At 37.1% G+C, this 21050-nt stretch overlaps 4 protein-coding genes, 1 long non-coding RNA gene and 1 pseudogene across 5 annotated transcripts; 3 read left to right on the forward strand and 3 right to left on the reverse strand.

Annotated features, from left to right (window-relative positions):
* Positions 1-230: 230 nt before the first annotated feature.
* On the forward strand, positions 231-1958 carry LOC105313107 (protein asteroid homolog 1-like). The gene has a single exon (XM_011406270.1). The coding sequence runs from the start codon at positions 231-233 to the stop codon at positions 1956-1958; it is 1728 nt and encodes a 575-aa protein (XP_011404572.1).
* Positions 1959-2256: 298 nt separating this feature from the next.
* Positions 2257-5474, reverse strand: LOC100639408 (acetyl-CoA acetyltransferase, mitochondrial pseudogene; annotated as a pseudogene).
* Positions 5475-8247: 2773 nt separating this feature from the next.
* LOC109582817 (uncharacterized) lies at positions 8248-8425 on the reverse strand. The gene is made up of 2 exons (XR_002185238.1): positions 8340-8425; positions 8248-8288 (listed from the first exon to the last, which is right to left on the reverse strand). It is a non-coding gene; the product is annotated as an uncharacterized LOC109582817 (long non-coding RNA).
* Positions 8426-9386: 961 nt separating this feature from the next.
* On the forward strand, positions 9387-11132 carry LOC105313108 (protein asteroid homolog 1-like). The gene has a single exon (XM_011406271.1). The coding sequence runs from the start codon at positions 9387-9389 to the stop codon at positions 11130-11132; it is 1746 nt and encodes a 581-aa protein (XP_011404573.1).
* Positions 11133-12724: 1592 nt separating this feature from the next.
* LOC100639659 (leukocyte receptor cluster member 1 homolog) lies at positions 12725-16222 on the forward strand. Its single transcript, XM_003387311.3, has 7 exons — positions 12725-12938; positions 12983-13082; positions 13352-13513; positions 13795-13903; positions 14190-14244; positions 15648-15983; positions 16035-16222. The coding sequence occupies exons 1-7, from the start codon at positions 12916-12918 to the stop codon at positions 16072-16074; spliced, it is 825 nt and encodes a 274-aa protein (XP_003387359.1). The 5' UTR covers positions 12725-12915; the 3' UTR covers positions 16075-16222.
* A 288-nt stretch (positions 16223-16510) lies between these two features.
* On the reverse strand, positions 16511-21050 carry LOC100639785 (RNA polymerase II subunit A C-terminal domain phosphatase-like). Its single transcript, XM_019997800.1, has 7 exons — positions 20962-21050; positions 20607-20908; positions 20356-20442; positions 20118-20205; positions 19799-19927; positions 19360-19601; positions 16511-18648 (listed from the first exon to the last, which is right to left on the reverse strand). Exons 2-7 carry the CDS (start codon positions 20822-20824, stop codon positions 16671-16673), a joined length of 2742 nt encoding a protein of 913 aa, XP_019853359.1. The 5' UTR covers positions 20825-20908; positions 20962-21050; the 3' UTR covers positions 16511-16670.

Genomic DNA, 21050 nt, shown 5'->3' on the forward strand with positions numbered 1-21050 from the left:
GATACATTTGTGTTCTGTATGAGCATGTGTATGCTGTACTAACATAACTTATGCTATGACTATAATTAATTCATAGTATGTATGATTAATTACCGGTATCAAGATAATTTAATAGCGAAGGCTAATAGTCACGTGGTCTAGCAAGTTTGTTTTGTTTTCTAAAACATACAAGGAAGCTTATTCATAATCGCCTAAAATCGGGAAATAGCTAGAAACAACACAGGAGCCTAATGGGAATTCAAGGCTTAACAACGCTCATTAAACATCACTATCCATCAAGGACCTGGAGAACTGTTACACCAAGAGGCAAACTCGTATTGGATGGTAAAAATGTCAGTGAAATCGTAATCGACAAAAACTGGCTACATGGTGGACAGTATGGGGAACCGAGGGACCACTTCATAAGATTCTTCAGAAGACTCAGCGATAGTGGTATAGACCCCATTGTGATATTTGATGGGGTTGATTATAATCGAGAGAAAAGTGACACAAAGCTCCACCGAAAGAAAGAAAAGGTTAAAAAGGTCTTTAATGCAATTTTAGAAGATAGAATAACAGACTCTGTTGTCCCAATATTCACTGACATCGTATTCTGTGAGACTCTAAAAGAGCTTGGAGTTGAGTTTATATTTGCTGATGGAGACGCAGACCGAGACACAGCCCGAATAGCTAACCACTACAATTGTCCAGTCGTTGCCAATGATTCTGATTATTTCATCTTTAATTTGAAAGCTGGATATATTCCATTGGATTGTCTCTACTGGGATCAACAACCGGTGAAAGCCAAATTATACGAACGAGATCAATTTGCTTATAAATTTTATTTTGATCACAACCCAGATCTTATTTACCTCATACCAGCCATTATGGGAAATGACTTCATGAAGCGAATGAAGCCAAGAAGTTTAAGTGGCGCGATTGCTGATGCTTCTCAGAAAGCGAAAATATCTGGAACAGAAATGAAGCAAGATGAGAAGCTAGACATGTTATACTACATTTCCACTTTTGACACTGTCAAAGACTTCATGACTCATTTATCTGAAGTCTGCCAAGACAGTGAGATTTGCAGCATCAAGAAAAACTATGAGAAAGCAAAGGAATTGTATGACGTAGGAGAAATCAGTATGGTCGACCTTAGAGAGAGCAAAAATCTGAAGACAGCAAATGGTACTCTGCTTCCTCGTTTTATAAGGCAAGAGTATCGCAAAGGATGCTTTGCTACATCAGTAATGGCAGTACTAGTATTGAACGAGTCTACAATACCAGTGATGGTTGATAGCCCACACGATTACACAGCAATGAGGATAGGAGAGCACATCAGGAAATGTATCTATATGATACTGTCACCATACTTATCAAAACCAGAAGTAATAGAAACCACGTTTACTCATCATATGGAGGATCCCCACCCTCGTGAGGAAAGGGTCCGATGGACTGATGTCAGGCTCAATTTACCGTATATTGATGACATGCAGTATCTCAGCAAAAATGAAAGAATTGAAATACTTTGTAGAGTATTGGAGACACCTTTTGAAGTCCAGATGATCTTTATAAAATCAGAATTAATATGGAAGCTAGTTGCAGTGTCGTTGCACTATTGGTCACAGCATGCTCATCCTGATATTCATTTAATTGAGGCATTGGTTCTGTGCTTTATTCATTGCTCCTTTGATGAAACAGTATGTCCCTCGTCAGATTTACCTGATTACAAAAGAAATAAAATGTGGCTGGAAGCGTTGCACATTTTTGCACAATGGAAGAGCACATATTATGATGCATTCAGGCTCAACAATGTCCTAATGAATCCGTTACCATTCATGTCACCAGCACTTTTGTTTAATGGTAAACTCATCATGCATTATGCTTGCACAAGGGAATTTATTATGCACAAAAGAAAAATCCTGGAGTCTTCAAGTGCCAAAACTCTTTTTGAAAAACTTATGTCTGTATGTACCTAAACTATTATTATTGCCCTCACTAGTGATTAGAGTATGAGCAAAGACTATGTTAAGTATCATTGTACCCATTTCTTTTATTGTATTCATTTGTTACTGTTTTGATTATTTCATTTATTTGCCATAAAAGCAGTGTTTTACACTAATATCCATTCAATAGGATCATGAGTTGCCTTGAAGCAATTGTACATAGAGATAGGACTGATTTCTATCTCCATGATTGTTGGAACAGTGTTGTAAGGCTGTTGTAGGGCTATATGGAAACCAGCCTTTGCAGTTATTGTTGTATAATACTGTTGTAGATACGATTATTAACAATCAAAAGATCAACCAACAAAAAGAGAATCAAACATTTACATATACTAAGACACAAATTAGAAAATAGTTTCACATTAACACAAAATATTAAGAAAGGATCCACTACAAACAAGACATACAACCAATGATTAAGTCTAGGCATACATTATAACATTACATTTTAATTATAATTCAGGGTTCTATAGTCACATGATTTCTGGGATACTACAGTAGTAGTCTCGCTGGCTATGCAAGACTACTATACAGTAGTTTGTACCCATAAGTTGTGTATGTATGTGTGTGTTTGTGAGTGTGTGTGTGGACAATATGTGATTCATGAGTATTATATAGTAGTAGATCATGAATCAATTACATTTGCGTGCATGTAATGTAGCACTGGAATATTTACATTTTAAATTTCTCTAAGTCTTTTTCTTTCTTTCACTCTACCTTTCCTTCCACTGCCTCTCATAGCTATAGTTTGCATGAGACACCATAGCAGTTATTGTATCCTGGTTGCACCATTCCTAAGTGCAAGTATATAGTGTTCTAATTTAGCTCTACTGAGAGTGGAAGTAATAAATACATCTACATGCACATCTTATTTAATTTGAGTATAATACTCTGCTGTTTATAATAATAGCTATTTTGTATGTATATTATTATTATCATTGTTGTTGTTACTATTGATAGTTTTGGCATAGATAGTACTCATAGTAGACTATCTATGGTTTCAAGTTGGCTTTATATAGATTTCAGCTAAAACTTAATATTTTTATTAGTAAAGGTGAAACAGTAATTGTTATTTAGCAACGATGTCAAGTAAGTTTGATTATTAAAGTTTTCCACGACAATGGCTGCTGCTTCTCCTCCTCCATTACAAATGGCTGCTGTCCCTTTCTCTCCTTTCTGTAAATTGTGGACAAGATGTGCAACAACAACTCGTGTACCACTCATTCCAATTGGATGACCCAGTGATATGGCCCTACCATGCATGCAAGCTAACATGATCAGCTAGGATCAAGATCAAGTATCTTAATATTCGCTAGGACGACAACAGAGAATGCCTCGTTGATCTCAAATAGACTGATATCATTTCTAGTAGGTCCACAAGATGCAAGGACTTTAGGAATGGCAGCTGCTGGTGCAGTAGGAAAGTTGATAGGAGACACCAAACAAAATGATCCTTGCAAGAGGCTGGGTACTTTTTGAGGAATCAAATGACTCTGATGCAAGTACACAGGCTTCTCCTTCATCATGTTGAGGCAATAGCAGCTGTCACTGTACCGCTATCAGACTCCTTCTTAAAGGCTGGGTTAAGATTCAAGATTTCTCAAAGTTAGCTTTATATGATGGTAATGCTCAACAACTAAATAAGGTTTCCCTTTCTCTGCACTATCTCCTTTGCTAGTAGTCTACTCTCAGAGGCTTGAGCTGCTAATTTTTACGGCCTCATGGTATACTTGTCCTGCTTGAGTCCACTAATCTCGTATTTCTCTGCAGTGTCTTTGGCACACATTCCCATGTGAAATTGATTATAAACGTCCCACAGTACATTCTTAAGATTCATCCTCAACTGTTTGATGCCCAAAACCAGGCCATCCCTTAGGTATGTAATATGGGACATTACTCATGGACTCCATTCCACCTAATTCATGCAGTCCTGGATACCACAGGCAAGTGCTTGGGCTCCCATCATTGTTCCAGAGGTGAATACCTTGTTCACTGTTGTGCATGGAGTGGAGATTGGCAGCCCAGCCCCTAGTGTGGCCTGATGTGCTGGAACCTGACCTTGTCCTGCTCTGAGCTCACAGCCCAATAAGCCCATGTGTATAATTCAATATTTATTCCTCACATCTTCAGGTATTATTCCAGCTCTATTAATTGCCTCTTGTATGGCAATGGATCCCAGTCTGGTTGCAGGGAGAGAAGAGAGTAACTACCAACTGGAGTCCTGACTACACTGGCTGTCAACACCTCAATTGATCACTGGTGAAAGCTAAAGAGATGCAGGAGAGCTAAAAATACAGTGAGATTTATTACTGACCTCCACCAGGCTATATAAAAGTCTACTGGAAAAGAAATTCAGCTGATGTCTCGGCTGATGTTGCTGATCTTTTGTGTGCGCATTAATTGGAAAATTAAAAGTAGATGCCCCGCCCATCAGGGAGTTGCATGTCACAATTATTTTATAAGATAGTAAGCCTTTTTATTATTATATAATTTTTTTTCTGATTTATTCTTGATTTTAGAGATCAAGTTTGTTCTCCAGTGAAGCAGAAGCATTTATTGGAGGGCTGAAACAGATGAAACTGGCATCAATTGGGTCCTGCAGCGAAGGGGCGTGGCGAGACTAGAGATGACTCGGCCCTAACTCGGATGAGATGGGTAAGTGATTATTAAATATCACATTATAGCCTTTAGATTAGTAGTTCGGCAAGATTCTACTATGTTGGATTACTAACTGGGGTGGGATACGTAGGCGGGGTTAAAATTGCTTAATGAATTACCTTAAGGACACAATTGTTTGCGGGTATTTAACTCAGCAAATAAAAATTGCAAACTTAATTCTAATTAAATTATTAATATTAAATGATCAAAATGCTAAATTAAATACTAGCCAAATGTAATTATCATGAAAATCGCTAAAATAAGTACACACTAATAATTGTCTCCTTAAGGTATTCAATTTTTGTGTCGATTCTAAAGAGAAAACTAATAGTTCACAACTGTTGTTTTTTTTAGCTTCAAGTTTTTTTGACTTTCTCCTCCATCATCTTGCTATGCCTAGTCACTTTTCCTTCCTTTGTGTACCTCAAAGCATTGCTACCTACCAATAACTGAAGAGCCTCTTTCATGTTCTTTCTACATGCATCATCACCAAATTTGTCAAGAAATAATTGAGACCAAGTTGAGGGTCAACTCCAGTTGCTCTATCAAACTTTAGCAAATGTTTAATAATGATTATGGATGTGACTTGTGCATTACTATTTCAGAATATCTCTGGTCAGTAAACAGGAAATGACATTGATGATTATATTTAATAGATCATCATCAGTACTACATTGTGACTTGTATTCATGATAAAACGAAACGGCTTAAACTAAAATATTATTTGACATCCTATTTCCTTTGTTACTTGATCAGCAACAGCAAAGTTGGTAATCCTTTGTCCCTGAGGTAGTCAACAGCTTTATCTTCTGGTAACTCCAGTTCTTCCATTACCTTAACTCGAGTTTTTGAAGACGTACTATGAACAAGATGCATTACGTAACCTTCCAAACAACGAATACGATACGAATACACCCAGCATTTGCATTTTTTAGCAGTCCCAACCAGTTTTATAAATGCTTCACAATTGTGCTTTGTAATTAAGTAAATCTACCCCATCAATGAACAAACAAAGAGATTGTCTGTGCTTCTTTTTGAAAACAGCACCAAAATATCAATCACTGCTTCTAAACTCTTGATGTAGTCTGATGGAAGTGGATAGTAGCCAAGAGAGGACGGGAAATGTTTGCCTAACACAACACTCCAGAAGGTGGGTTCAATCCTTACACAAGCAGCCTTAGCCAACTGCTCTGGAAAAATTTCCACTCCACTAATCTCAAAGTAAAGGGATCCTTTAGGATTCTGACAATCTGCTTCCCTAATGACATATGTCTTTCCTGTTCCAGTTGGACCTCAAGAATCACTCCAAATGCCTTTTAGTACCCTGCCCAAGAATAAATGTGTTCTTAATCCTTTCTGCAATGTCATTACGTTCAATAGGGTTCTCAACAAACTCACGAGGTTTAGTTCCATTCTCTATCATATTTTCAATAGCACCCTCTTTTGCCTTAGAATTCCAGAGTAGCTTCAAGTATCCAAACATTACAGTTAAGATAAAACTATAGAGACAGCAATTTTTCCCATGCACAGATTGTTATTATTATTATTACCATTATTCGGTGGTTGTGGAGCTTCAGGAGGAGGAGGTATTCTGTTCTTTCAGTTCTAGTCTGGTCGGTAGTACCTGAGGATCATCTTATCAGGTACAAAGACACTGCCGGGTGGGTTGATAATGGTGGCATCATTTGGTACAGAGTGTTTGGTAGAGGGTCCCTGAATGTCATTGCTGAGTTTCCTTATCACTAGTCATATACTGAGACACAATGACCACACCAATGGGAGTCACATGATAACTCTGGAGGATGATAGAGAGATGAGGTAAAGGTCTCCTTAGTGCTTGTGGTCATGGTTTTTAACAATCATCTCCTGCTCCGGTTTTTAGCACTCATCTCCAGTTCCGGCTCCAGGTTTTAGGCTTTTAGTAGGACTCCTATTTTACTATACAAAATGTAGGTGATCATTGCAGAGTGAAAGACTAGAGAAACTATCAATGCAAGCTGTACTAAAAGTTTCAAAACACAGTGACAAGTTCATTAAGGATTATCATACAATAAAATCATGAGAAACCAGAAGAAGTAATGCAGAAGCAAGCTGTAATAAAGAATATGCTTCATATTGCACCAAATCCCTTTAAGGAAATGCTGAGCAGCAACCACTCTTTCCTCCAACCAGCTGTTGTAGCTTGAAAAAGCTCCATGTCAATGAAAAGAATTAGTTTTGATTTTTCTTTGTTATCCTCCATTGAATCTTGCTGTCCAAAATGGTGGCCAATCATCACATGTAGGTGGATACTGTAAAAACAGTAATGATATTCATAGGCTACCGTCAATCTGACCTGAGGAGGTCTGTAATATTAGGAAGACAGAAGGAGACTGTCCAATTTAATGTACACCTCAATTGTACATTATATTACTGGACGTTTATGAACTCGTTTTCTGTCCTTGACTCTCTTTATTAAAGGTGCGCTTTCATGATAGTGTCTTCTCAGTTTTATTTATTTTTGTTTTAGTTGCAGAGGGTATCTAACTGATCCTGTTATAGAGTGAATCCCACACTTCAGTGTTACCTTCAGCAGCTGTCACTGATGGAGCCACCTCCTGCCAATACTGGACTCATTCTTGAACAAATTTATTTGAGTCCACCCATTCATTTATTACACACATACACCAGGTTCAAAATTATGAAAGAAGGGGAAGAGAAATGGAATGAATTTACTGCAAGATCTTACTAGAGCCAGACCCTGAGATATTAGAGACTCAGCCAGGCTACAAGATAAGGAAAAGAATGGAAGGAGGAACAAGTATTTATTGTTTATTTTTGAGGTGGGTTGATCAGTATAGCAATGGTGTTTTAAATACCAGCATTGATTGATGGCCCACCAAAATGTGCAGTCTGTGGCAGTGAGGCTACTATAAGAGATGCTGTAGTGAATTTTATTGCTCTAGGTAAGGAGGGAGATTTTTGGAGGCAAAGTAAAGTTCTCTTTTCTCTCTCTTTTTAGAGAGTGTCAGGTGAAGAATTGGAAAAAACATAAACCCTCCTCAAACTGCAGAACACTGCTGCATGGAGTCACAGTTGTAGTGCAGGGCAGCCCTTATCACTCAAAATAATTATGACAATATTTTTTAAAACAGTAGGTGGCAATTCGGGGTGTGCTTATCATAATAGGGAGGTTATTAACATTATTAATGACAAGTATTAACTACTTAATAACTACACATTTCCTTTAACTATAAATAGAGAGAAGGCCATTTCATCTCTTGGACTCTCATTCAGTGTAGCTATTATTCAGATATTTTTCTGCTTATAGATAATTATGCTGCTTTATTTGATTGTACTTTTGCAACTCTTTCAACTGATTGGTTAGCCTAATAATAATTTAGATTGACATCTGTTTCTCTTTCTACTTTTAGCTGCAAATGAGCCTAGGTATGACTTTCAGTCTACATCAATAACTGCCAATGAAGGAGACTCTGCAGAAATCTGTCTTGTGAAAGATATGAGTCACATATCATCCCAGAGCATCGTTTATATTCAAGTTGAAGATGTAACTGCAGGTATATGCAATAGCTGAGTTTAACGTTTTTATTTTCTTTCCCTTCTCTGTAGTTCGTGGTATAGACTTCATTGCAGATTCTCAGATCACTGTAAATCATACAAGTGGTGAACGAATAGTGTGCACTAATATATCTATACCTTATAATGATGATAATGAATCTGATGAGAGTTTTAGATTGAGAATTATCCCATCACCTGTTAATGCTGGTGCATATACTCTTGGTATGTCCAACATTGCCACTGTTACTATTAAAAATGGTGAGAACTTTTTTTAATATACCAACCATTTGTATTGATTTTGTTTTTATCACACACACACGTAGTAATTGCACCATTATCATGTAAAGAGAGGTTGCTATTACTAGCTTGCAAGACCAAGGAACTGGCTGGAGAATACCTGCCAAGGCCTTGTATGACTGCAAGGTTTAACAATTCATAAAAAATTATTATTGCTCTTATACAGTGTGTTTCCTTCATTATTGGACAATTTGGTCATGTTATTATTTTTAAAAGTCAAATTCTTGTGTTGATTACAAAATTTGTTGTTTTGCCAACAGGCTGACCAGGCTCAATTAGATTAATAATATGAAGTCACACATGATCATACACCCACAGGCCAGCCCGGGCCCCACTGACTGATGAATGCATGAATACTAGTAATTAATTTTGGTGAGCATGAGTGAAGCCCCTCTAAATCCAGTCATAGATATAGGATCAGTAAAGAAAAAAAACAAAATATTTTTCCTAGGCATCTGAAATTGACTAAAGACCAACATACACTGCATTCAACAATGTTCTTTTGAGATTTACCCAGCCTTTGATCATGCTTTGATGTGCCGGTCAAGCAATACATGATGTTGCCTTGAACAGAAAACCTTTAGCCCAGCATACACTAGGCAACATGTTGCTGGCAACTTGTATTTTACTTTAAATTCGGTTGTAATCAAATTCTTGCATATAAAGAACACTTATTCTTAGAAACAATTGAGAAAGTAACCACAAAATTTGCTAGCAATGTTGGGCTTTACTATACTATTCCTTGAATTTCCGCCAGAAAAGTTGAAACATAGAAAGAACAAGGCTGCAGCTAAAAAACAATCCATTTTAAGGAAAAATGGGCGTTTGTTGCTATGGCGTTTGTTGCTATGGCAGCATATGACTCAACAAATTTCAATTTGAACAAAAATGGGGATCCAGTACTTAACAACGCTCATCGAAGAACACTATCCATCGAGGACCTGGAGAACCATTACACCGAGAGGTAAACTCGTTCTAGATGGGAAGAGTATCAGCAGAACACTATCTACCTCCAAAGAGCTGGAATGGATACATGGTGGACAGTATGGGGAACTGAGGGACCGTGTTATAAGATTCTTTAGTAGACTCAGAGATAGTGTTATAGACCCCATTGTGATATTTGATGGGGTTGATTATAATCAAGAGAAAAGTGCTACTAAGCTGTGTCGAAAAAAACAAAAAGTAAAAAATATCTTCAAAGCAATGTTAAGCCATGATGAAAGACCATCAGGTTCTGCTTTGCCAGTATTCACAGATATTGTGTTCTGTGAGACTCTAAAAGAGCTTGGAGTTGAGTTTATATTTGCTGATGGAGATGCAGACCAAGGCACAGCCCGAATCGCTAACCACTACAATTGTCCAGTCGTTGCCAATGATTCCGATTATTTCATCTTCAATTTAAAAGCTGGATATATTCCATTGGATTTTCTCGACTTGAATCAACAACCGGTGAAAGCCAAATTATATGAACGAGATCGATTCGCCTATAAATTTTATTTTGATCACAACCCAGATCTTATATACCTCATACCAGCCATTATGGGAAACGATTTCATGGATAAAGTAGACTCACCTTCTTTGAAAAGAGACATAGAAGCTACTAAGTGGAGAGCTATAACAGAAGGAACACAAATAGGAGAAAAAAGAAAGGACGATAAAATAGAAATGTTATATTACATTTCAATTTTCAACACTGTGACAGATTTTACAATGCATTTATCTAAAACCTGTGGTGATGATACAACCATTGCTATCAGTAAAAACTACAAGAAAGCAAAGGAAATGTATGACATAGGAGAAATCAGTATGGCCGACCTTTTAGAGAGTAAAAACCTGAAGACAGCAAATGGTACTCTGCTTCCTGATATTATAGAGCAACGATATCGTAAAGGACTCATGGCTACATCAGTAATGGTAATAATAGTATTAAACAAGTATTTAGTACCAGTGATGATTGATAACCCACACGATTACACAGCAACAAGGATAGGAAAACACATCAGGAAATGTATTTATATGATACTGTCACCATACTTATCAAAACCAGAAGTAATAGAAACAACAATTACCAATGAAGAACCTCTTGAGGAAAGGGTCAGTTGGGCTGATGTCAGCCACCTCAATTTACCGTATATTGATGACATGATAGGCCTCAATAAAGATAAAAGAATCGACTTACTTTTTAAAGTAATGAAGACACCTCTTGAAGTTCAGGCAAAGTTAGAGTCAAAATGGAAGCTAGTTGGAGTGTCGTTGCACTATTGGTCACAGCATGCTCATCCTGATATTCATTTAATTGAGGCATTAGTTTTGTGCTTTATTCATTGCTCCTTCAATGAAACAGTATGTCCTTCTAATAAGGTACCTGATCATAGAAGGGATGAAAAGTGGCTGAAAGCATTGCATACTTTTGCACAATGGAGCTGTACTTATTACGATGCACTGAGGCTCAACAATGTCCTAATGAACCCGTTACCATTCATGTCACCAGCACGTTTGTTTAATGGTAAACTCGTCATGCATTATGCTTATTGTTCGACAAAGGAATTCAATGAAGACAAAAGAAAAGTACTTGATTCATCAAACGCTGAACATTTTTTTGACAAACTTGTGTCTGTATGTACCTTGAAATGACAGATAATTATTATTTATTACTTATTTTTATTATTAGTACTATTATTTTTGTTATTACTATTATACAATTTAGATATTATGTGTACACTTGCTGTTATGGTAGTTTCTATTTAAATTGTTGGTTGGCACAAAACTTGAGTGAGTTCAACAGGTTCACAGACAACCCTCTTCACTTCATCATCATACCTTACCTAGCATAATGAAGAAAGAGAAACAAGAGTTAACATGAATGTAACGACAGTGATACTTCTGTAATCTCCACATTGTGCATGATTGTACCATTATACGCCATATATTTTATGGGAATTAAATTTCATGATTTTCACGTTTTGGAGAAATTCATGAAACTAAAATCTGTAAAATAGCATGCTGATTATAGTAGGTGCGGTAATTACATTAAAATCACAAAAAAATTATCTGCAAATACAAAAATGCAGCCAAATCGTGAAATTTTATACCATATGGCGTATATGGTATTTACTCCTACATATCCACTCAATGGGAAATCTTTTCTAAGAGGATGTCCTTCAAATCCATAATCAGTTAATATCCTTCTCAAGTCAGGATGATTAGCAAAAAACACACCATACATATCCCATGCCTAAGGGAAGGAGAGAGGAAATGGTTAAGAGACAGAAAGAAAGGGTGAAAGAGGGGGAGGGTAAGAGAGAAAAGGGAAAAATGTAATGTATAAATTTGGTATCACAAGTTATTATAACTGGCATTAACTGGAAGCAACAGCTTACCTATACCATATCATAGTTCTGGAGTAAGAGGCATTTGTGTCCTCAGTTTATGGTCAACAATCTTCTGAGTCGTTTGTAGAATGGAAAGTAGTTGGAACACAAATGGAATGATCCTGACTTGCCTCAGTCACCTTCTCATCTCTGCCCTTTTAAAAATGACATCATGACCAGTAGATCCTATTCGGTTGTCTACTTTTAACAAAGAAAGGTCTTATGTTTACATAGGAAAGGAAGAGTGGACCTGGGACACACCCAATCATGTCATGATGTTAAACTTAAGTACTGTGGTAGTCGATTACCACAGTTTCAAAATGTGTTCCTTCTTGCTGATCTTGGTGGTGGTGCAGATGGGAGAGTATGGCTCGCAGCAACTATGAAAGGGGAAGTGTTTGTCATTAAATTTTCAAAAGATAAAAAGATGCTTGATCAGGAAGCAGATATCTGGAAAAGAGTTTGGGGATGTGATGCAGAGTTCTGAGGCTGAATGGTCGTTATGGACTGGCTATGCCATGGGTGAAACCATGCGATGAAGCTGACTTTGAGAATAAGGAGATCCAAGAAGCCATTAAAGAGTCAGTCAGGACACTTGTTACAAGTTGCTAGTGCTGGATATAGGCATGATGACCTCAGCTGTCATCATGCAGGATATGGTTCAGTCTATAAAGCTGTTCTATTTGATCTGGCCCACATTTTAAGGAGGTGATGGTGGAATCAGTAACAACAACGATGGAGGAGTTAAGCATTGGTTAGACTGTGACAATTAATTAGTATGCACGATTAATTAGTATGAGTTCCAGTAATTATAATTATTTCATGTCTTTGAGACTTTTTGTTGTGTTGATCTTCAGTAAGGGAGGGTGGAGCTGTAGAGAATTCAGTCATAGAGTGTCACAATGTGTGCTTCAAGATCACTTGATAAAAGTTGGATTATTCTTTAGGCGTTCTCCATAATTATTGGCCCTCTGAGTTTTGGTGCATGGGGCCATGCTGCTCTAGATGGGTGTGGCCAAATGCTAGCCACTCCTTCAAAATAAAAAATGAACATTCTACCAAAGAAAAGGTGAATTTGTGTATTTAGTAGATTTATTTACTGTTTATTTACAGTTGGCATGTTCTCACTCGTGATAATCTTGAGAGGGTCAGACGAGATGAGGCTGAAGCCAAAAGGCAGGAGGAAGAGAAAGCAAAGAGAGCTGCACTAGCTGTATGATATCGCACACTGTGTCACTGTGTATTGACCCATAATACTTTATAACTTTAATGCAATACTTTGCTACAGTTGAGTTTCAAGAGTACGAGTAGTTTAACAATGCAATTGATTTAAATTTTTTAGAGGGGAAACTGGGCTGGGAAGTTTTGCCAGTCGTCATGTTTCGGCACCATTTTCCAATTTGCACACTCACTAACTAACATTAGTGGTCACAAATGCACTTTCCAATCATTCAAACAATACACTATACATTATTTCCATAGGAACAAGAGGCAAAGATTGAGTTTATGAGAAAGAGAGCAAGAGAAGAGCAGCAGAGAGGACAGTATGAGGACCTAATAAGAACTGGAGGGACTTCTGAGACTAAAGCTGCTCCAGTGGAAACCGATAGACACATTAACTTTTTTGCTGACATGAAAACTGGAGTAAGTAAGCTATCTACGCAATAATTGTAATTACTGTATAATGGAAAATTTTGGAGGGAGTTAAATTTGATGAATTGCTAAATTTTGGTGATTGGCGGATTTTAATTTGGCAAATTAGTGGTCTTGTGCCATTGAGCATTCGTATAATGGCTCAAAATGGCAGATTTTATTTTGGTGAATGGCTATCAAAGTGCCAAATTTGCCAAATTTAATTCCCTCCAAAATTTCCCACTATACGGTACATGACTAGACATATCTTTCTTGTGCTTTATTTCTGTCAGGTTGGTTTAGAAGGATCAGTAAATCCTGACCATGAGAAAGAGCTAAAGCAAGAACAAGAGACTTGGGAGAAGAAGACAGGAATACTCACTTACCTTGTGGACAAAGAAGGTGAAACAACTACTTTTAGAATTTGCAACATTTGATCGAATCAAAATACATGTAAGACCAGTAACATAACTTAACTGATGAAATTGGTGAATGGTGTATTTACATTTATATGTAATATTAATGTAACTTATCAAGTTAAAAGAATTATTATCGGTTATTTACTTTTGTTGGCAATAAGCTAATGGAACTAATGTATGCATGCCTTCATGACGCAATATTTAATGTTAAAATGATATGACAACTTTTTTTGCATCATTTTGTGATTAATGACAAACTACTATTATAGGAGCATCCTCAGAAGGGCCGTGGTATGCAAAAAAGAAAGACAGAAAAGACAAAAGGTATAAAAACATTATGATAGCATTATACTAATTATTATTATGAATTTATGAATTTTGAAGTTGCTCAAGAAGCTAGGGGTCTTTGGCCAAATTTTGTCAAAAATGGCTACAAGAGAATTTTCCAGTTTTATAATCTCTTCTGATGCATATACATGTCTCTAGGTTAAATATAAATTTTGAGTTGATTCCAATCAAATTTGGATTTTTTAATGAATTTTTGAAATTACTAAAAAATCTGGCTAAAGTCCCTGTACTATAGCACAGGGTCTTTGGCCAAATTTTGTCAAAAATGGCTAGGAGAGAATTTTCCAGTTTTATCATCTTTTTTGATACACATACATGTCTCTAGGTTAAATATAAATTTTGAGTTGATTCCGATCAAATTTGGATTTTTCATGAATTTTTGAAATAAGTCAAAAATCTGGCTAAAGCCCCGGCCTGTACTATAGCACAGGGTCTTTAGCCAAATTTTGTCAAAAATGGCTAGGAGAGAATTTTCCAGTTTTATCATCTTTTCTGATGCATATACATGTCCTTAGGTTAAATTTAAATTTTTAGTTGATTCCAATCAAATTTGAAATTATTATGAATTTTTGAAGTTACTCAAAATATTTTGTCAAAAATGGTTAGGAGAGAATTTTTCATTTTTATAATTTTTTTTGTGATGCACATACAATGTGTATCATAAATTTTGAATTGATTCTGATCAAATTTTTATTTTTTATGAATTTTTAAAGTTACTCAAAATTTGGCCAAATTTTATCAAAAATGGCTAGAAGAGAGTTTTTCACTTTTCTGATACACATACATGTCCTTAGGTTCAATTCAAATTTTGAGTTGATTCCGATCAGCTTTGGATTTATTATGTATTTTTGACATTACTAAAACATCTGGCCAAAGCCCTTGTACTATTATTCATTTTTATAATTTTTTCTACATGTCTTTAGGCTTAATATAAATTTGAGTTGATTCCAATCAAATTTGCCAGAATTTTACCCCTCAGAATTACCTGCTATCATACGGTGCTATTATAAGGCTTATCAGCTCTTGAAGCATGCTTTTTAGGTCACTAGTGCTTAGTAAGCTAAGCACTACTAAGAATGCAAAAGTCGTGGCAGCAATTTTGTTTGGGGGTGAATCCTACTTAGTAACGCTACCGCGTTACTAATTACATATGGCAGGATTTTAGCCAGATTTTGGAGCAACTTTTAAAATCCAACTTTGATGAAATCAGCTCAAATTTTCCACACAGCATAAGTTCATATATGTTTATCAAAAAATAAACTAGGTGTTTTGAACTTTGAAATTTATAAAAGCGTGAGTACTATACGGGAAATGATTGTATTAATGTAAAACTTCACATACTGACATTGTAGTTAGTAATGTATCTGTTATTTCATAAGGTCTCATGAAGAGAAGAAAGCACGTATGGATCCACTTAATGACATGATGTCATATGTTGATGCTAAGAGAAAGTGCTTGGACTCAAGCTCTTCATCATCTTTGAGCACTGTCACTCCTAAAGCAGCAACCTCCAAAGATAGAGAGGAGCCACCAGAGAAGAGCAAGAAGAAGAAAAAGAAGAAGAGAGAGGAGGAGAAGAAAGCAGTGCTGGAGAGGCTGAGAGCTGAAAGAAAGAGAAGGGAAGGTGCAGAGAAAGTAAGAAGTGATGCATTGATGAAAAAACACTATGGGCTTGAAGAAGCACAGGAAAGGAAGGAAGAAGCAACAACAGGAAGGTATGGGTATAATAATTAGCTCATCATGTTTTTATTAATTCTTTGTAAAAGGTACAACAGTCAATATAATCCTCACTTATCAAGAACTTAAGAATTATACACTCACAAATTTTATTTCTAGCTACATGTATATCATTAATAAAAATAGGTTATGATGTTATTTCTGTCGTTACATGTATAATACTGTGCCAAATTACTTAAAGAGGGTTCTTTCACAGTGTTTTCACTACCTGGTGAAAGACGCCCATGGTCTTTGCTGGCAAAATTCTGAAGTGACTCCAAAAAAATGAAATTTTTATAAAAATTATTTTTAACATTCTGTGTTGCCTATGTTTTAGAAAATGTAATTACAATTCTCTCCTAGCTATAGACATGTAATGCCACACCCCACAAAAATGCATGCCAAAGGCATAAGCAGCAACTTCACAAGCAGACTCACAAGCATAATATTCAGCTTCACAAGCAAAATACTTAGCAGCATAGCTAAGTATTATGCCAAAATCCAGTGGGGAAACATTGGCACAATATGTAACTCAAGAGGAGCTTTCTATAATAAAAACATGTCAACTTATAAAAGGAGGGGAAAAATAGAATGGAATGAGAGAGAGAGAGAGAGAACTGTGAAAGGTCAAGTAAAAATGGTATGAAAACAAGAGAAGGATGGAGGAAATACAATGGGAGTATATGTCAAGTAAACTCCAGTAAAGCAGAGAGCTCATCATCACTATCATCACTGGTTGAATCAGATACAGAATCACTGGAGCAAGGGTCATCATCAGGTATACGCTTCCTCTTCCTTGAAGAGCTCCTTGATTGTGATGGTTCCTCCAGACCTAGGTATGCATTAAAAGAGTCTTCATCTTCATCTTTGACTGGCTGAATATAACTACCAATCCTTTCATCATCATCTTCATCATCATCAGTTTCTAGTTCAGCATCAATCTCAGCCTCCATCAGCTCCAGTTCAGCACTAGAGACTGAGAATTTTCTTTCAAAAGGAGGTGGAGTCGTGTCATGTCTTAGTTTAGCTTTTTGTCTCGGAGGAGTCATTTTCCTTTTCCCTTTACTGTCCTTCTCCTCCTCCCTCCTTCCCTTTCTCCTCTTCACATCGTTAACTTTCTTATTATCTTGTAGCTTAGTCTCACTAGTCTCCTGTTTTAATTCTACTTTCCTTTCTCCATCTAATCGATACTCATCTTCATCTAACCTCTTCCATCTCTCAGCACAATCCCAGAACCACTCTGGACTCACTATCTCAATCCCTGGGATTCTAAGAGCCTGCTTGTATTTATCAGTGTCCTTCTTACCAACAATAATGTGAGTGGTGTGCTCATCATCAGGTGCAGGGGTAGTGACAAGGGTCGAGTGTATCTCACCACCAAAGGCTCTGGTTGTGTTCCATTCCCTACTCTTCTCAGGATTCATGTTTGTTGGTATGATTCCAGTGAACAGCAACCGCAAACCAGAGAAAACTGACTTACGCAAGGAAGGAATGATGACCTTTAAATCAGGAGAGGAAAGAGACTCACTCCCAGTATCTCTCCCTCCTTTATTCTCCTCTTCCTCTCTCTTCATCTCATCATATTCTTTGTAAAATGTCTCATGAATCCTCTCCAGTAGGTCCTGCAGGTACACCAGGAACTTATCAGGATCATTTATCACTGGTCGGGGCTTAGCATGTACTTCCATGGCAGTATCAGGTGGGCTGGGCTCAGGGACAGTTGGAGGCTGTGGATGATTCTGAGCTAGTGTGGAGGGTGTAGTATCCATTGACTCCTCCTCTTCATCATCAGAGCTGTCGCTTGATGAGGAGCTGCTTGAAGATGATGACACATTATAATCAGCCAAATGATGAGTTTCATCTCCAGGAGGAATAGATGAAGAGGCAGGATCATCAGTAGTACTGACTACCATAGCATCACTAATAGCATCGCTACCACTAACAGTCTCATTATTAGCACCGCCATCATAAACAATAGCTGTAGTGTGAGTAGCTCTATCTTCATTAACAGTAGAAGAGGAGGGAAGAGGTTGAGAGGAACTGGAGCCATCTTTTCCACCATTAGCCTGGCCCCTTGCCTCATCACTTGAACCAGGAGCAGCACCAACAGTAGAACTAGAAGCAGTAGTAGGAGTAGCAGTAGAAGCAGCAGTGTTAGTAATAGAAGCAGCAGTAGTATTAGTGGTAGAAGGGGGAGAGAGTGGAGGAGCTGATGTTGTATTGGTAGGGCCTCCAGTAGCTCCTCCAGTTTGATTATTCTTTCCATCTTTGTTCCCGTTCCCATTACCACCTTTATCAGTGTTATTATTGGAATTACTGTTGCTAGGTAAAGAGGATACGTTGCTATGGTGATCTTCTCCTTGAGGAGGATGGTCTGAAAGTGAATTAGGAGGAGGTATAGTAGAAGTGGGAGGGGCAGTGGAAGGAGGAGGATGATGATGGGTGGGAGGGGCAGTGGGAGGAGGATGATGGGTGGGAGGGGCAGTGGGAGGAGGATGATGGGTGGGAGGGGCAGTGGGAGGAGGAAGAGGTGGAGCATTAATGTCATCAGTTCCAGCAAAGAACACGTATGCTTTAACATGAATGAGGTTAGGTCTGTGTCCCCATACGTCACCTCTGTCATCCATAATAGCAACCATCTCATCTCCACAAGGGAACACTGACCTAATGATTAAATAATAGGTAATGTTTGTTTGACTAGTATAGCCCAAACAACAACAATGATAATAATGATCCCGTAACTGTATGTGTGACAAGCTGTTGTTTGCTTGTGCTGTACAATAAAATAATCGAATAATAATAATCAGGGTTTCCCTCAAATCACACTAAGTGAGCTAAAGCTGCTAAACAGCATGAGTTTCATAAGCTGACAAGCACTACTATTATACTATACACGTACATGTATGTGCATGTACATGGCATTTTGAACAACTTTAAAAATTCACAAAAAATCCATTTTTGATTGGAATCTGCTCAAACTTTCTACACAACATAAGTACATGTATATGTATCAAAAAATTTATAAAATGAAGAATTTTCTCCTGAACATTTTTGATGAAATTTGGCCATAGAGCCTGTACTACAGTACATGGTTTTCGGGTTGATTTTTGAGCAATGTTAAAAATTTATAAAAAATTCAATTTTAATTGGAATCTGCTCAAACTTTCTACATAACAAGTACATGTACATGCATCAGAAAAAGTTATAAAAATTTTTAAATCTCTCATAACCAATTTGACTAAAGACCCAGTACTGTCTTTGGCCTAATTTTTGACTAAAAAGAAGCTGCATGAGCACTATGCAAAAGGCCAGTGGGAAACTCTGATATCATTAATAATACATGTATATCACATTCATGTATTCAATCCACCGTACTTTAATCTGACAGCTTTAGAGTGAGGGTCCAATAACTCGTTACGTGAAATGACTCGATGAGAGAAGAGCTTCTTCTCCTGATCCAGTATCTTAGTAATGGCATCAGCATAATCCCTTGTACCCATAGTGGCAACATGAAGCTCATAGTACTGTGAGATGTGGTTTAAAAACTCTCTAACGTAAGGTCTCAAACGACAGTGATAAACACAAGAGTGACCTGGCAATGTGAATGAATGTACATCCTGAGAGAGAGAGAGAGAGAGAGAGAACAAAAAGAAATCAGAAAACAAAATAGTAACAATAACAAAGAAATGGACATAATGTATACATGTAATAACACACATGTACATGTACACATACATGTAGTCATGTACTACACTGTAGTACATGTATTATGTATTACATATTATGCATATGTACATATGTACAATGTACTTACTGGTAATCCACGTTCAATATTCCTGTCAATGGAAGTATGTATAAGTGTCTGATCTAAATCAATAATCAGTGCTAGCTTTCTGTTCTTCAATAAACACTCTTTGTCTAGATTACCTAATCTCTGAGCTTCCTAAAAGGAGGAGAAGGGAGTGGGGGGGGGAAACAATAGCAAAGAGAGAGAGACAGAGGGAGAGAGAAAGATGAAGTGTGTGTGTGTGAAAGAGAGCAAAAGAGAAAGAAAAAGGATGATGGAGTAAATAATGTCCTTCATATTTTTTGTGGACCTCTCTCTCTCTCTCCCTCCCTCCTATCATCATTACCTTCTTATTAACTTTCACTTGAGGCATACCGTGCAACATACTAACATTAGCATGATCCTCTGTACCTCTATCACTCACTGAGGATATACTGCAGGAGAGAGAGGGAGGGGAGAGAGAGAGATAATAAAAAAGGAACAACAAAATAGAAGAAAATGGACAGAGGTCAATATATAAAGTACATATTCATATTATTGGATAAAGAGAAAGAAGATAGTACATATGATCATCATCTCTTTACCTCCTCAGGTCTAGTCCACAGAATGCACACAAGTCCAGTGCCACTACACTGTGATCACAATATCTGACGCTGACAACACTGACATCCCTAATTAATGCACACATAAACATTGCACTTATCATTGCACAAAGAAATAAATGAAGTAAATGTAAGCAAAAAGAACATTACAATTAAAATTAATTTATTACAAAAATTTTCTGGAATTTATTATTTTAACAAATTATTAATGAAATTATATTAATCATTCTTACGCAGATGAAACAGTGTCTCCTTCCTTCACATTGATAGTATCAATTATCCCAATTAATGGTGATACCAGTGTCTTCACATCAGTAGTATTTGTACTGTACGTACATAAAGACAAGCCCTTCTTCACTCGGGACCCTACGAGGACTTTCCATGACAAAACCTTTGCTCCAACTGGAAGAGAGAGGGTAAGGACCTCATCCCCTCTCCTCTCTTGATGCATCACGTGATCCGACAAAATTGCAATCCAGCCACGCCCCTTTAAAGTAGCAGCTGCGGGATTGACTCAAACACAAGATACAATAATCTAATAGCAAAAAAGAAGAGAGGATAAAGTGCAATTAAAGGCATTGAACTTACTAGAAAAGAACCACTCGTATTAAAATGAAGAAATCCCACAAAAGATTTCTTCCGACAGAACCGCCATATTTTAGGGAAAGGGTCACGTG

This window comes from Amphimedon queenslandica, unplaced genomic scaffold (genome assembly GCF_000090795.2).
Source record: "Amphimedon queenslandica unplaced genomic scaffold, v1.1 AMPQUscaffold_13353, whole genome shotgun sequence".
NCBI lineage: Eukaryota > Metazoa > Porifera > Demospongiae > Haplosclerida > Niphatidae > Amphimedon > Amphimedon queenslandica.